Here is a 16401-nt window from a genome sequence, read left to right on the forward strand (position 1 = left end):
AATTAAAAATTTTATATGAGAAAAAAATTTCATATCCTGAAAGTGCGTGCGTGAGTGCGTGCGTGCGTGCGTTTTATGCAATAATAATAATAATAATAAATCAAATTTAAATTTCAATACGAAATCGTTTATAATAAAATTCATCTGCTGACAAAAGACAAAAAAACATTTTTTTATAATAATTTTTAAGTAAAATGTTCGTTTGTCCCATTCATCACGATGAATTTTTTTAAACAATTTAATTTAATTTTTTTTTTATTTAAACAAATTGTTTGGTTGTTGCCAAAAAATTTGTACCTATGCGTATGTATATATATATATATAAATTTTTCTAATAATAATAATAATAAGTAAACAATTTTTTAATTTTTATATAAATAATATTAATTAAATTTTGTAAATATAATTTTTTTTGTCTATAATTTTTATTATTATTATTAAGTTTTATTATTATTATTATAAGGTTTTATTATTATTATTATTAAGTACTATTATTATTAGTTGTTATTATTATTATTATTATTACTATTGTTAAAAATATGTGTTGGATTCGAGTATCGGTAATAAATTTTACATTTTTAAAACAAAAAATATTTTCTGTTTATCCCAACGAAACTGTAAAATAAATAAATTTATTATTTAATCAAAAAATCCCGGATAGAAAATTCTAGAAAAAAAAAAAAAAAAAAGAAAATTATTACATTAACTATCGATTTATCAAAAGCCCATATTATTATTATTATTATTATTATTATTATTATTATTATTATTATTTTATTCCTTAAAAAATTTATCAACGAATTAAAAAGTAAAAGAAAAATTTACTTTAGTAATAATTTTAAAAATTTTTTTTCCTTATAATAATAATAAATGAAATAAAATAATAATAAACGATTTGTGAAAAATATTAATAAATAAATAAATTAATAAATTTGCATAAAATAAAAACTAAATTAAATATATTATATATATAGACCATAAAATTATTAATAAAAAAAAAAAGAAACGATTGCGTAACAACGTCATTAATTAAGCACGCATGTAATTAAATTTATTATTATTATTTTTTAAAACAAATCCAATGACAAATAATTAATTATTAATAATAATAATAATAATAATAATAATAATAATAATAATAATAATAATAATAATAATAAATACACGTTATTTTTTATCCCTATACACGCACGCACACACAAAGTAAATAAATAAATAAATTCGTGATTTGTTGTTAACAGTAACACATTGATAAGAATTTTTTTTTTTTTTTTCGTCGGTTAATTATTTAAATTGTCGTCGTCGTCGTTACGTAAAAAAAAAAAAAAAAAAACAAATTAAATCGAACAGAGGGGGAAAAAATTTTTATTTTGGGGGGGGAGAGGGCGGGGAGCGAGGGGGTGGGTAAAATTAATCATCATACCATTTAATTCGAACCTTCGAACGCACACACGTGTACAAACATACACGCACGCACGCACACGAAAAAAAATTCTTTCTTATCGTGACCTTTCCGTCATATTTTTTTTAATAACTTTTTAGAATGTCAAATTATTATTATTATTATTATCATTATTATTATTATAAATAAATAAATAAATAAAATTTCGATTATGGCGAGTATACAAAGTAGAAAACAATCAATTCGATCAATATTAATAATAATGATAAATATCGAAATAAATGACAAACGATTGAAATTTAAGATATTGATAATAGTAATGATAATAATAATAATAATAATAATAATTTATTTTTTTAATTTGACAGGAAGTTAATTTTTTTTTAAATCGACTTTTCCTTTTTCTTTTCATTTTCCTTTTTCCTACAAGGAATTCATTTAAGGAAATCAATATTATTAAACTGCAAGGTAAAAAAAAAAAAAAAACTATCACCCCCGGGGGAATGTTATTATTATCATTATCACAACCTTCTACGTATTATTAATCGATTCCTTTCAAATCGTCTTTTTCTAAAGACCCCCTCTCCCCTTGCCCCCCCCCTCATAGAAAAGCAACCTTACAAAATAAAAATCCGATCGTTTTTTAAATCTCGTTAACGACTTCACCGAATGTCCCTCCTCCTAATATTTTAAATACATAAAAAAATTTCAATCGCAGGGAAAAAGTCCGTTAGAAAAAAAAACCTCACGCACCCGCACTCCCCCACACTTACAAACAACAAACAACAAACGAAACAACAAACGCATATGAGTATATATAAGTTTAATGATCCTGACCTGATTCATAAGAAAATTAGGAGTAAGTGGTTTCACTTGAAATAGGTTTACTCTGAAGGTTCGTTACAAAAAAAAAATATTAATAATAATAATAATAATAATAATAATAATAATAATGATAATAATAATAATAGTAATAATAATAATAATGATAATAATAAAATAAATAAAGTTTTATAGCCAATGATATTTTTTTTATATTTTTTTTTCCTGGTTGTTGCAATCAAGTTTTTTTTTTTTTTTTAAATATTGTAACTAACATTTATGGTTTGTTGTGGTTGTTATTATTATCAGTTATTCTCGTGCTTTCGTGCGTGTTTGAGCTTATGTAAATTTGTTTGTATTATTATTATTATTATTATTATTATTACTTTTCTCCCCGGTTGTTCTTATCAGACAACGTTTTTTAATCGATTTTTTTTTAAATTAAATATTAAATTTTTTTTTTTTTCGGGAAAAGTAAAAAGGGAAAAATGCCAATAGAAATGATCGAAACGAGAAATTCAATACCATTTATATACGTTAAAGGAAATCATTACGAAATTGGATTTGATGTGGTGAGTTAATTTTCAACCCTTTCATCCCTTAATAATAATTTTATGGTTAATTGAAATTTTTTTTTTTGGTAGGGAAGAACTTTTAGACACATGATACAATCATATTTAAACATTCACACGTCTTTAAATAAATTTTATTTAAAAATTTACGACACCCCTAACGGTAGGAAAGCATATGAAAATACATTGGATGAAGTTAAAAAAAATTTTCCGCATTACGTGGATGAAATACAGGGAACGGCTGATGGTGCCAACGTACCATTTCACAAGGTTTTTAAAATTTTTCATTAATTTTCCTAATTTTCCGGTTATTAAAATAAATTAAAATTAAAATTTATTTATTTATTAAATTAAAGTTATTCCTACTGCACATGGATGAAATTTTATTACAAACGGAAAACATATCAAATTTAGAAAGTTGTGCGGGTTGCAGTTCGATATTTTGTAACAATGGCGAACAGGTAAAAAAATTTTATTATTATTAACGATTAATCTAAGTTATTAACTATTGCCCTCCCTCCCCCTCTCCCTCCCCCCGTTTTTTTTTTTTTTGGACAAAAAAAGAAATTATTGGGACACAATGAAGATGCATTAGCTGAAACTTTGGGTCATTTTTATTTCGTATCCGCTCACGTTGTGAATTCCGAGCCAAAGGGTAAATGGAAAACGACGGAAGAAAAATTTACATCGTTATGTTATGCAGGTATGCTACCTGGATTCACTATGAGTTACAATCGTCACGGATTTGTTTTCTCGATAAACGTGATCAGAGTGAAAAACATGCAATCGGGAAAAACTCGTGAGTCATCCTTGAAGAAAATTAAAATTAAAAACTTTTACAAAATTATTATTATTATTATCATTAATAAATTTTTACAGCGAGAACGATAATGACGAGAGCTTTGTTGGGTGCGAAAAATTTTTCCGATGTCAATGATATTCTTATGGATTCTGGAACGGGTATCGGTGATGGCGTGAGCGTTAATTTTACTTTTTTAAACGACATTAATCAAACTTTTTACAACGCTGAAGTCGGTCCTGCCCATTTTCCAAAAACTCATTCTCTCATTCATATGGAAAAGGGAAAAATGGGGGAACATTTTTATCATTGCAACAGGTCCTATCGAATTTTTTCAAATTTCACACTTTAATAACCAACACTAAAATAACTGAAAAAAAATTTTTTTTTTTTTAAATCAGGTTTTTAAGACTTGATGTGCCAGAAGTGGAAAGTCCATTGATAGACAGTAGCAAGCATAGAGAAACTGTTATAACAGACTCACAGGCTCCTAAAAATTTAACAGATGCGACTAATATTCTCGGTGATGATTCAGACAATAACTATCCGATATATCGTGAAAGAGGAATTGTGAGAACCATAGCAACAGGTACTTAAACATTCTTTACATTAATACCTTAAGGTATAAAAACAAACCCAACAATAAAGCAAAGTGAAAAAATTTTCAGTACAATATTCATTTAATATTATCATTATAAAACATCAATTAATTAATTATTATTATTATTATCTCTAATCTTTTTCTTTCGTTTTTTACTCGCAGGAATTTTCGACTTCAAGAAAGCAACATTAAGTGTATACACAGACAATCCGAAAACAAACAAACCTATTTTTGAATTACCAATGTTTTAATTAAGCCTCACTACTACTATTCATTTATCAATTTTGTCATCATATAATCATTAATTTAACCTCTTACTAAATATAGTTTTTTTTTTTTTTAAAATTAATTATTGCAATAAAAATTTACATCAGCAAGCATTACTCCCATTTTATGGGTTTGATAATGCCACATCATAAATTTGTCGGAGTGACAAATAAAATTTATATTGCAAAAATCAGGTCAAAAATATGACCTAAAACACCTCATGAAGTAAATTTTCACTTCATGAGGTTTACCTTGCTCATCCTCCTCCAGGCATTGGAGCTTTACACGATTGAATTGTAGCTATTCTTCCAACTCTTCTACCCGGAGGACCTGGTGGTCCACCACCTCCTCCTCCACCTGGTCTCCTATAATTTCTTTCATATTGATCGCCCTTTCCGTTAAGAGCTGGATTTATTAGAGTTTGAAAACTAAAATAATCAAATGTAATAATTTATTATTAAAAATTAAAAATTTTTATGTAAAAAAACATATTTGGAAGTATTTTTTAAAATCATTATTACTTTTTGTAAGCTAACAAATTCATGATAACTAATAATTTCCTTTTAGAATAAATAATTCTTAAATTATATAAATTTCAAGGTAAAAATTTTCAAGTTTAAAATTAATTTAAATAGAAAAAAGAGTTACTTACAATGCGGTAATGAAATGTATAAATCCCCAAAAAAAAAGTGATATTTGCTTATGCCATGGTCTTGTTCCAATGGTACCATCTAAAATAAGAAAAGTAATTATTTTAAAATTTTACACGATAAAAAAAACCTTATTACTTCTAATATTAAGTAAATTAATATAGTTTAAAGATATTGTGACATTTTAATGTAAGTTACGTATTATTATTATTATTTTATTATTATCATTAAAAATATTTATTAATAATGATAAAATTTGTTCGAATTAAAAATGATCGGATAAAAATTACAAAGTTTTACGCACCAGAATTAATGTAAACCATTTTTTCAAATTAGGTCAATTTTACTTGGCACTTTTAGGAAAAAAAGTTATTTTAACGTCAATTAACATAATCAGTTTAGACAACTTGATAAAATTTTTCCTTTGACTACGGAGAATAGAGCTTATTGCCACCACAATTAATACCACGTGACTAGTTGCAGCAAATGGGAAGTTGAATTATAGTTCGCCATGTTACTTTATGTCGCAAGTGAAAGTGAATCAGTCAATTTTGGATAGTTTAGACATTTTAGAGGAGCAAATGTATCTAAATCCTTAGTTTTAATAATGGCAAAGGGGGGTAACAACCAAAGAAGTAACAATTCGCGTTTCACCAAGCCTTACAATGTGTCAAACGTGAGTATATAATAAGATGCAACAAGGTTCGCGCGAAACGCTGAAAATAGATCATGGCCAATGGATAGCATTATAACGACCTCCCCCGTGCCGATTCCTTTAGAGTACAAAATTTTAGTTTTTTAAAATCAATTCCATTCACTGTTTTAAATAATTACTTGTTTGATTTAAATATGTTTGCACGTAGTAAAAGATTTATGTTATGTACATGTGCTTAACTTATTTCTTCTTATTCCAAGTTTTCTTGCGTAAATTTTTTAAGATCCGGCATTAAGGCCAAAGTAGGCGTTTAGTTTTTAATGTTTATTGCCAAAATTTTATTCCGTTATTCTTTTTACTATTTTTAAGTGGAATTTAAATGCGCATTTAATATTTTAAATATTTTCTTGTTCATATATATATATATATGAAAAAATCACTTTTTTAATTAAGTAAATGGGTCATTCACCTGTAACATTATTTGAGTATTTAGGTGTAAATTTTTTAAATTTCTACTTGAAATAGTTATTACGTTACTTTTAGTTTGTTATAATTCAATTTTGACATTGACCTACTAGGGTTACCAGGTTTTTATAAAATATTGTTAACCTCCTAAACCTTTTGATATTTTAGGGCTTTTTAATCATATTAAATATTTGGGTCAAAATATAATTTTTACCTTATAAATTAATATATATATATAAATAGGAAGCTTAAGCATTTTTTTAATGACACAATTATTATTATTATTATTATTATTATCAATTACGGATATACATCTTTCAAATTATTTAAATTTTAATTACTTGGAATATAATTTAATTTGGTAATTTTAATTATTTGTTAAAAACTATTATCATCTTTTCAGAGTTTTGTAACAAAAGTTGCATCGAGAGTATCAGGTTATTTAGGAGGTTGGTTTGGTTCATCTGTCAAATCAAATGATGATGCTGATGCCACAGGAACTTCTTCTAGTGGTCATCAGATCTGCGTGGATAATGGTAGTAGGCGTGTGACAGAAGGTTTAGAAGTCAAAAGACCATCTTTAATAACTCACAGATTTATAGAGAGAGAAAATGTTGATGCAACATGTTCTCCGGCTAAACGATTCAAATTATCTCAAACGGAAAAAATTGATATTAATTTTCCAATTAGCCCCATACCAAGCACAAGCGGTTTATTTACCAATACATCTTTAAATCATACCTATGACGTACCTAAAAGTGAAGATTTTGTGACTAATAATCCGGGACCGAGCACGCTGCAAAGTCAACGATATTCAATGACTAATAATGACCCTCCCGCCTCGTCTAACACTGATGTAAAAGCCAATGGAAATAATGATAATCACTCGGATAGCAGTGAATCGACGAGTGGTTGCTCGTCTTTGGTACCTCAATCTGATAGATTATCACAATCAGCCTACATTAGTTCATCGAGGAAAAGAAATTTGGAAGAAAAATTAAAATATGGTATGTTACAATTTTTTTTTTTCCGTTTTGTATTGACGATTTCAAAAGAAATATGTCGGACTTATAAACTTATTTGTAAATTGTAGCTAGGCAATTACAACAGTCGAGGGCATCGACTTATCTTAACAAAAGTATTCCCGTCAACGATACCGTAGGTGCACGAAAAAAGCCATCTTTTGACGTAACTGCTTATTCAAACACCTCAGTGGTAAGATTTATCATAAAAGTAATTTAATAATGATTGTTATCGTTTTAATTCATGGGATATATGTTTGTTTTTTAGGATAAATCCTTATTACGGGAAAAACTCGTTAATTCTCCCTTTTATTCGGGACAAACATCTTACGGTGGAGCTTCGGCATACCGTCTATCTAGAAATACATTTTACTCACAGAAATGTCCGAAAAGTTCGTTGGAAAAAAAGGAAGGAACTCAAATCGATGTTAAACCTTCTCATTATGGCTCTACGGAGAGTTTATCAAACATGAGTCACACGGCTAAAAGAATTCTCGAGGCATTAGAACAATTTTCCACGCCAATAAGTGATGCTAAAAGAATTCCCGTGAACCGATTGACGCCGTTGGGTACAAAACGACGTCGATTCGACGAACATTCAGAATCAAAACTTCATTTATCGACGCCGATATCGCCCTTGAATCCCAATGCGGGACCTGTAATAACAGGTTTAAACGTGCCTACGGTGCCCGATTTATTAAAGCTTAAACGATTGGAGCAAATACAGAATTCTACTGCTGCCGCTAGGCAAGTTGCCGTTCCGAAACAAGAATACACGCTTCCTAGCGACGTAACTCCTGCCAGGAAAACCGGAAAAATAATAACGAAACGTAAGGATAAAGAAAAAAATGCGGTTTTTGACAAAGTAGAAGAAGTCAATTTACCCCAAATATCTCTCCCCATTTCAACGTTACCTACATTCGACTTTAAGTTGCCCCCAACTACTACGACGCAAAGTACAGAAGCTAAACCAGAGCAGCCTGAAAAAATTTCTAATAGAACTTTTACATTTTCCGATCCCATACCTGTATCTGTTGATTCAGTTTCAGACAGTCTAGTGAGAAAAAATAGTTTTACTTTTAGTAATCCATTGTTAGCGAATGGAAAGAAGAATGAAATCGAAAAAGAAGTTTCTAGTTCACTGGCTAACTTTATGTCTAGTGACGCGGTAGCTAAATTAAAAAGGAAATCTATTAATGATGTAAGTTTAAAAAGCAATGATTCTCCCGTAACGCCAGCTGTTTCGCAGGACTTTAAAGGCGGAAGTGTTATGGATTACTTTAAGAAAACCGCTGCGGAAAAAAGTGCTGATAAAAAATTACCCGCAGATTCCGCGAGTGGCACATGGGAATGTGACAATTGTTTGATTCGTAACCTAAACAGTAGTAAAATATGTTGCGGCTGTAAAATTTCGCGAGTGAATAAAAATATCGAAAAGTCTTTGATTAGCCCTCCAAAAGCGAAACCGTTAAAAGAAGAAACAAAGTCGCTTATCAAACCGGGTTTCGGAGACAAGTTCAAACCACCCGCTGGTTCTTGGTCCTGTAAGGAGTGTTTCGTTAGTAACAAAGAATCGGCGTTAAAATGTATCGCTTGCGATGCACCCAAGTTCGGAATCACAAAGTCGAAAGTAGCTTCTACTCCTGTTCCCGCTCCTTCTCTTGCTGCTCCAACTCCGGCTCCGGCTCCAGCTCCAGCTCCTGTTTTACCAACTGTTTCCACTGCCGCTACTGTTCCTACTCCTGAGATTTTTAAACCACCTTCAAATACAGGCTTTGGTGATTTTTTCAAAAAACAAGAAAATCAATGGGAATGCTCATCGTGCATGATTCGAAACAAAGACACGCTTACAAAATGTGCAGCTTGCGAAACTCCTAAGCCAGGGTCAAAGCCCGAAAAAACTGAAACAAAATTTAGTTTCGGTGCTACTCCGAGCACGGGGAGTTTTGTGTTTGGCATAGATAAGGCTTCTGGAATAAAATCTGCCGCTGATTCAAGTACTTTTAAAATACCCTCTACAACTCAACCCGTAACAATACCTAAAAATACGTCCCCAGGATCAAATTTTCAACCTACTTCAACTTCTATAGGAGGTTTCACTCCTGCAATGCCCTCTTCTAACTCGGTCTTAAAACCCAGTTTTGGAGAAAAATTCAAACCGCCTTCTGATTCTTGGTCTTGTAAAGAGTGTTTCGTTAATAATAAAGAATCAGCCATAAAGTGCATAGCTTGTGAAGCTCCTAAAGCAGGCACTAGCATGCCGAAAGTAAGCTCTGCTTCTGATTTAGTTCCAAATCCTGTACCCGCTTTTGCTCTTCCTTCTGCTTCTGCTACTGAAATTTCTAAACCACCCACAAATACTGGCTTCGGTGATTTTTTCAAAAAACAAGAAAATCAATGGGAATGCTCATCGTGCATGATTCGAAACAAGGACACGCTTACAAAATGTGCAGCTTGCGAAACTCCTAAGCCGGGGTCAAAGCCCGAAAAAACCGAAACAAAATTTAGCTTTGGTGCTACCCCAACTACGGGAGGTTTTGTGTTCGGCATAGACAAGGCTTCTGGAATAAAATCTGCCGCTGATTCCAGTACTTTTAAAATACCATCAACATCTCAGACGGAAACCGTACCTAAAACTAATTCTACCGCTAATTGTTTTCAACCCATATCTACTTCAGTTGGTGTTTTTACTTTTGGAATCCCTCCTGCTAATACACAGGAAAAAAAAGATAAGCCTAAGATTGAAAGTAATCCTGCAGTGGAAGCCTCTAGTAGTAGATTTATGGTCACTTCTACTAGTGGATTTAATATTCGGAAAGATGAACCTCAGGTTGAATCTGAAAGAGGGAATGCTGACAAAGACAAAGATAAAAAAATGGAAATACAAAACGGTAAAAATGAAATATCTGTGACCGATGCTCCTAAAGCTGATAGTGAAATTTCGAAACCTTTTATTTTCAATGCTCCGGTAAAACCAAGCGGAAATTCATTATTTGGAATGCCTAAAGATGAAAACAAAGACAAAACAAGTGAACCTAATAAAAAACCATCATTTTTTTTCGGAAGTAATTCAAACACCGTAGGAACACCTTTCGCTAATGCTTTTGCTCCAAATCCCGAAGCTCCTAAGCTTTTCGGTAATAAGGAACAGAATTCTGGAACGGTTCCATTGTTTGGTAACAGTAACCCGACGCCATTCAGTTCACCATTTATGCAGCCCGCTCCTGAAAAACCAGTTCAACCCTTCATTTTCGGAGGCGCATCTGCACAAACTTCGACTGTAGCTTCTTCGACTCCTGCAGTAACGGCTCCTGGAGTTTTCACTTTTGGAGGAGGGAATTCGAATTCATCACAGTTTACTTTCGGTAGCGGTTCAACTTTTAACTTTGGATCCAAATTGCCAACAACCAACACTTTTGAAAGTTTTGAACAGTCAAAGGCTGAAACATCGGGTGGATCGACATCTGTTTTTACCAATCCTACACCCGTTTTCGGTATGAGCAGTGCTCCCGCAACTTTTAACTCGGCTCCTTCGAAATTTGAATTCGGAACTCCATCAGTGCAAGCGCAAAATCCATCCAACGTTTTTCAATTCGGAGCAACTTCTTCAGAGTCGCAACCAGCATCGGCTCCACCAGCTACAGGTTTTAGTTTATCAGTGCCTCAAAGTTTTAACTTTACTGGAGGGCAAACGCCGACTTTTAGGTGAGTTATAGCAAAAGAAAAAGGTTCGACATTCAACATGGTATGTTTTACATTTTTTTTTTTTTTAAATTTTGCATTGCATTTTTCAGTGCGCAGCCCAAGCCAGATAGCCGAGAGCCAAGAAGGTTTTTAAAAGCTGCAAGGCGAAATAACACGAGGAGGCCGAACTGAAAGAGACAGCGAATGACCTTTTAACGGGGTCAAAAATCATTTTTACGAAAAAATCCTCAGAAGGGATTTAAAAAAAAAAAGAGGAATGTAGTCTTTCGCGGTGGTGGCACACAAAAATGTTTAAACAATTAATATTTAAAAAATTTTGGAGATCCACGCCCGAAAGGGATGTACAAATGTATTTAACGCGCGCTTGATTTCATTAATAATAATAATAATAATTAGTGTCATTAATTTTTAAGTAAAGCTAAATATTAATTAATTAATAATAATAATAATAATATACAAATTATAAAAAACAAAAAAGCAAAAAAAATATTTTGTTGAGATTAATATTAAGAGATTTTCAAAATTCTAAATGAAAAGAAAACGTGTAAGAGGAACAAAAAGGAAAAAAGTCTGATCTGGAAAATCAGATGACATTGTACATACTTAGGAACACGCGCACACTCACACACACACATTGGGTCGAGTGACTTTATGCGATTATTATTTTTTTTTTAAAGAGAAGTAAGAATAAAAAAGGAATAGAAAAAAAAAATGGTTACTATATTCCTGCAGTGGGGATATATGATCGAATAAATAGCAGACTACAAAGAAGTAGGGAGGGGGAGAGAAAAAAAAGAAGAGTAAACTGACTTTTAAATGGTTTTCTCAAATACAAACTTTTTGTAAATCTCTTTTTACTCGTATAATAATAATAATAATAATAATAAAACAAAAGTGATTTTTTTGTTTCACTTACCACCGTGAATTTACATGTGTGCTTACATTTGCTTTTTGGTCCTTTTTTCTTCAAACGTAACCTGAAAGTATTAAGGATACGTTAGGGATTATTAAGATTTCCTTCCCCCCCACCCACTGCGAGGAAGTAAAAAAAATATGAAAGCAGAAGAGAAGAAAAAAAAATTAGTTTTTAAGATTCAAATTGTGTATATTTTTAATGAATTCGGGGGATTGATTTAATTTTTTTTTTTTTTTTTTTTTAATCTTTTTTTTACCGATAAGTAGCGTTTTTTTTTTTTTTAATATATATATATACATTTATAAACAATTTGAAAAAAAAATAACCGTCATTTAAAAATGTTGTTGTGATTTGAAAAATAAAAAGAAAAATTAAAAAAAAACGGTTATTTAAACAAAAAAAAAAAAAACGCTATTTAAGTTAAATAAATCAAAGCATAAATTAATTAATAAATAAATTATTAAGAATTTCAAAAAATGGAAATTTCAAGTAAAATTTGAATTTAAATTATATAGTAATTATTATTATTATTATTATTATTGATATACGAATTCCAAAAAAGGGAATAAAACAAAGGAAAAATGTTCAAATTTTCAAGTTTTTTTTTTAAAAAATTTCAAATTTTGCTTGAATTTTTTTTTTTTTTTTTTTTTTTCGTTTGTAATTATTAATTATTATTATTATTATTAATGTCATAATTATTTTTTTATTTTATTTTTTTTAAAAGTAAAATTAAAAGGAGAAAAATAAAAGTTTTTTTTTTAATTAAATTAAACGGGAAAGACTATAAATATATATATATATATAAATAAATAAAATTGTTCGTAATTATAATTATAGTTATAATTAAAATTATTATTATTATTAAATAAGTATAAATAATAGTTTGAACATTCTCAATTTTTTTTTTTTATGATGGTAATAATAATAATAATAGTTATTATTATTATTATTATTATTATTAGTAATAAATTATTAATTAATGTTGTACATATTTTTGTACATAATTTGCCAAAAAGGTGTGTTCACGTATGTTGAAATGAAAACTTTTCAAACAAAAAAATTTTTTTTTTTTTTATTTTTTATTTCGATTCGATTCGATAGTTTGATTACTACTACTACTATTATTATTATTATTATTCTTTTTTTTAAATTTCGTGACGTAGACCTTATTGGCATCTTATACATAATTTGTATATTAAATAATAAAAAAATTGATATTTTTTTTTTTTTTTAAATGACGAAAATGCTGTCTTATATTAAGAACAATTTTGTAATTAAAAAAAAAAAAAAAAAAGAATTTTTTTTTGGAGAATGTTCAATCTAATGATAAAATTATTATTATTATTATTATTACTATTATAATTTCTTTAGTTGTTGAAAAACAAATAAGAAAAAAAAAAAAATTACAAGTTTTCATAAATGTTTTTATTTTATTTTTTTTAATTTTTTCCTTTTTTTAATTTAATTTAATGTCTTGGACTTTTTTTTTATAAATGATAAATTCATTTAATGAAAATTTAGTTTGATTCAAGAAAATTTATATAATAAAAGATTAAAAAATATTTTTTTTTTTTAAACAAATGATTGATTGCTGTGATATTTTTCAATGGATCAAACTAAATTTTAATTTTCATTGATTTTAATAGGTTTTCTTTTTATTTTTGTGAATAAGATAATTATTAGCATAGACAAATATTGAAAAATATAAATGAAATAATTTTTTTTTTTTTAAAGTATTTTTTTCTTTTTAAATTGTTTTTCCAATCGTTAATAAATGGGTAACCTTTATAAATCATTAATTCTTTTTCAAGTAAATATATCGTTTAAAATATAATCGTGAAAATACTGGGGGGGGAAAAATGTAAAAAGAGTCAATTTTACAATTGGTAATATTAATGGCGGTAAATGAGTTATAACCGTTTTAAACAAGTCGAGAATAAATTTTAAGTAATACCTTGATAAAACGTTAATCCGTACAAAATAATTATTATTAACACAAAATATAAATACTTGCAAACACACTCGCGAGTTTTTTTTCCCGTATTACCCGTTTTTAATCACAAAATAAAACTAAAAATAAATTTACTTATTTGTTACATCGTCAAATTCTAGAATCGAACTGATGGCGGTTAACTGATTCTCAACTCTATGACGCGTAAACTAATTCCACGACAAAACCGTTAAAAATCGAACGAATTTGAAATGAAAATAGAACACAGTGAGTGTTGTAAACAATTTATAAAGTAAAAAACGTTTTAAATTGTTTTTTTTTTTTTTTTTTCAAGGAAAATAAAAATTAATAAAAGTTTTAATTCGACAATTTATTTATTTATTTACTTTTTTTTTTAATTAATTAATTTATTTTATATAATAAACAGTATTTCTAAAAAAAAAAAAAAAAAAAGAAATTTATGTGACGAATTTTTTTTTTTTTTAATATATTTGAAACTAAAACAACACATTAAAGGTAAGCTTTTGTCGACACGACAGATCGTTTTATTTATAATGAATAATCATTTTTATGATAATAAAAATAATAAATAATAATAATAAATTATTATTATTATTATAAAACAATTAAATACAATAAATTAATCATAGCCAAAAAAAGAATCCTGCCATACACATTTAAGCCCAAGAAATTTTTCATTTTTTTTTATATATATATATATATATATATATTTATACAAACGATAAATGAGGATTATATTTATAATAATTTTATTTATTGGATTACATACAAGATTAAAAAAAAATCAATTCGTGTAAATATATATATATATAAACATTATTCATTTATCATCATCATCATCATTATTATTTATTTATTTGACGTGCATTTAATTGTAAATATATAAAAAAAAAATTTATTTCATTTATCTTGAACCAAAAAAAAACAAAAAGAAATGAAACGAATTTAAATTATTATAAAATAATAATAATAATAATGTGTTAATAATTTAATTGTAAAATAATTTACAAAATTTATCTAATCGAATTTTAAAATGATTTTTTATTTTATTTAATTTTAAATATAATTAATTAACTGACATAAATTTATACGATTTATTATTATTATTATTTTTATTCATTATTTATTATTATTTTTTTATTTATTGGATACAATTTTTTTTTTTTACCTTTTTTTTTCTTTTTTCTTTTTCTTTAAATATTATTATATATATTTATATTACATTCAAAAAAAAAAAAAAAAAAAAAAAAGAACAACAAATTGCAAATGGCGTTGTTTGACAAAAATTACATACCAACATGGCGACATTTTAAAATGTCTGTGTTTGTGTGTGGGGGGACAAAAAAAAATCAAATTTTAAAACCGAATCGAAATATAAAAACGCGTTGTTTGATGCAAAATCATTTAAAATAAAATAAAATAAAATAATTTTCACAATTAAAAAAGAAACGCACGACGAGCCGCGCCCCTCTGCACAGCCAATTAATTAATAATTAAAAACCATAAATTATAATCATTATTATAAATTTATTATTATTATTATTACCGTTTATCATTAATTAATTATCGACCGTTACACATAAAATACAATAATAATAATAATAATAATTAAAATAAAATGTTTTTTTTTTTTCAACTAACTGTATCTCGACAGTAATTCAAATAATAATAGTAATAATAATAATTAAATTAATTGACAATGACAAAAAATTTTTTTTCCCCCCCCAATTTTTACGTCATCATTATTTAAATTTAATTTGTTGTTCCTGTTTATGTATTCGTTTAAATAATGATGACGTAATAAATTGATACAGGTATCAACAGGAGGTATCGGCGGCTGCCATCGTTTTTTTTTTCCCTTTTAAATTTTAAAAATAGTACTAACGACATATTTGATTTATTATTATTATTATTATTATTATTATTAATTTAAAATAGCACAATTAATAGAAATTTTTTTCACTTTTTTTAAAATTTTTCTCGCGAGAAAAAATAATGAAAAAAAAAAAAAAGAAAAAAAAAAAGAAAGAAAGAAAAAACATTAATGAAACATTTTTTTTTTTTTGTGTGTGTGATTTATTTTATAAACATTAAAATATTATTATTATTATTATTATTATTATTATTATTAATAATGACTTCTTGGGTCCCATTTGTTGTAACCAATTGACGCGGGAGCAACAATTTTTGGCTTTTTCTTCATCTTTCTCTTTCTCTCTCTCTTTCTCTTTCTCTCCTTCACCATCCCATATATTTCTATACATTTTTCTTTTCCCTTTCTTCGGTTACTTTTTTTTTTTAATTAAACATCCAATTCCTTTTTTATTATTATTATTATTTCTTTTTTTTTTTGTGGAAATCGCTATTCGGGGCACATCCGAAATGTCGTTAAGAGCATTTCCTTCTTGACCAATTCAAAATTGCAACTACTGAAATTATAAAACAAAAAAAAAAAATTAATAAATAAATTTTTTGCCCTCCTCCCTACCTCCTCCCCTTTTTGTCGTGTACGTAAAAAAAAAAAAAATAAAAATTACAATTATAAACTCA

General features: G+C 27.6%; 3 protein-coding genes across 3 annotated transcripts; 2 read left to right on the forward strand and 1 right to left on the reverse strand.

Annotated features, from left to right (window-relative positions):
• Nucleotides 1-2712: 2712 nt before the first annotated feature.
• Phum_PHUM500250 (uncharacterized protein) lies at nucleotides 2713-4447 on the forward strand (the record flags this gene model as incomplete). Its single annotated transcript, XM_002430762.1, has 7 exons — nucleotides 2713-2796; nucleotides 2869-3066; nucleotides 3153-3257; nucleotides 3361-3595; nucleotides 3676-3913; nucleotides 3997-4184; nucleotides 4359-4447. 7 exons carry the CDS (start codon nucleotides 2713-2715, stop codon nucleotides 4445-4447), a joined length of 1137 nt encoding a protein of 378 aa, XP_002430807.1.
• A 272-nt stretch (nucleotides 4448-4719) lies between these two features.
• On the reverse strand, nucleotides 4720-5436 carry Phum_PHUM500260 (Selenoprotein K, putative; the record flags this gene model as incomplete). Its single annotated transcript, XM_002430763.1, has 3 exons — nucleotides 4720-4891; nucleotides 5116-5194; nucleotides 5418-5436. 3 exons carry the CDS (start codon nucleotides 5434-5436, stop codon nucleotides 4720-4722), a joined length of 270 nt encoding a protein of 89 aa, XP_002430808.1.
• A 788-nt stretch (nucleotides 5437-6224) lies between these two features.
• Nucleotides 6225-11131, forward strand: Phum_PHUM500270 (nuclear pore complex protein nup153, putative; the record flags this gene model as incomplete). Its single annotated transcript, XM_002430764.1, has 5 exons — nucleotides 6225-6263; nucleotides 6637-7240; nucleotides 7327-7448; nucleotides 7524-10960; nucleotides 11050-11131. 5 exons carry the CDS (start codon nucleotides 6225-6227, stop codon nucleotides 11129-11131), a joined length of 4284 nt encoding a protein of 1427 aa, XP_002430809.1.
• Nucleotides 11132-16401: the final 5270 nt, after the last annotated feature.

The sequence above is a fragment of the Pediculus humanus genome, genomic scaffold (assembly GCF_000006295.1).
Source record: "Pediculus humanus corporis 1103172108268 genomic scaffold, whole genome shotgun sequence".
In the NCBI taxonomy this organism is placed as follows: Eukaryota; Metazoa; Arthropoda; class Insecta; order Psocodea; family Pediculidae; genus Pediculus; species Pediculus humanus.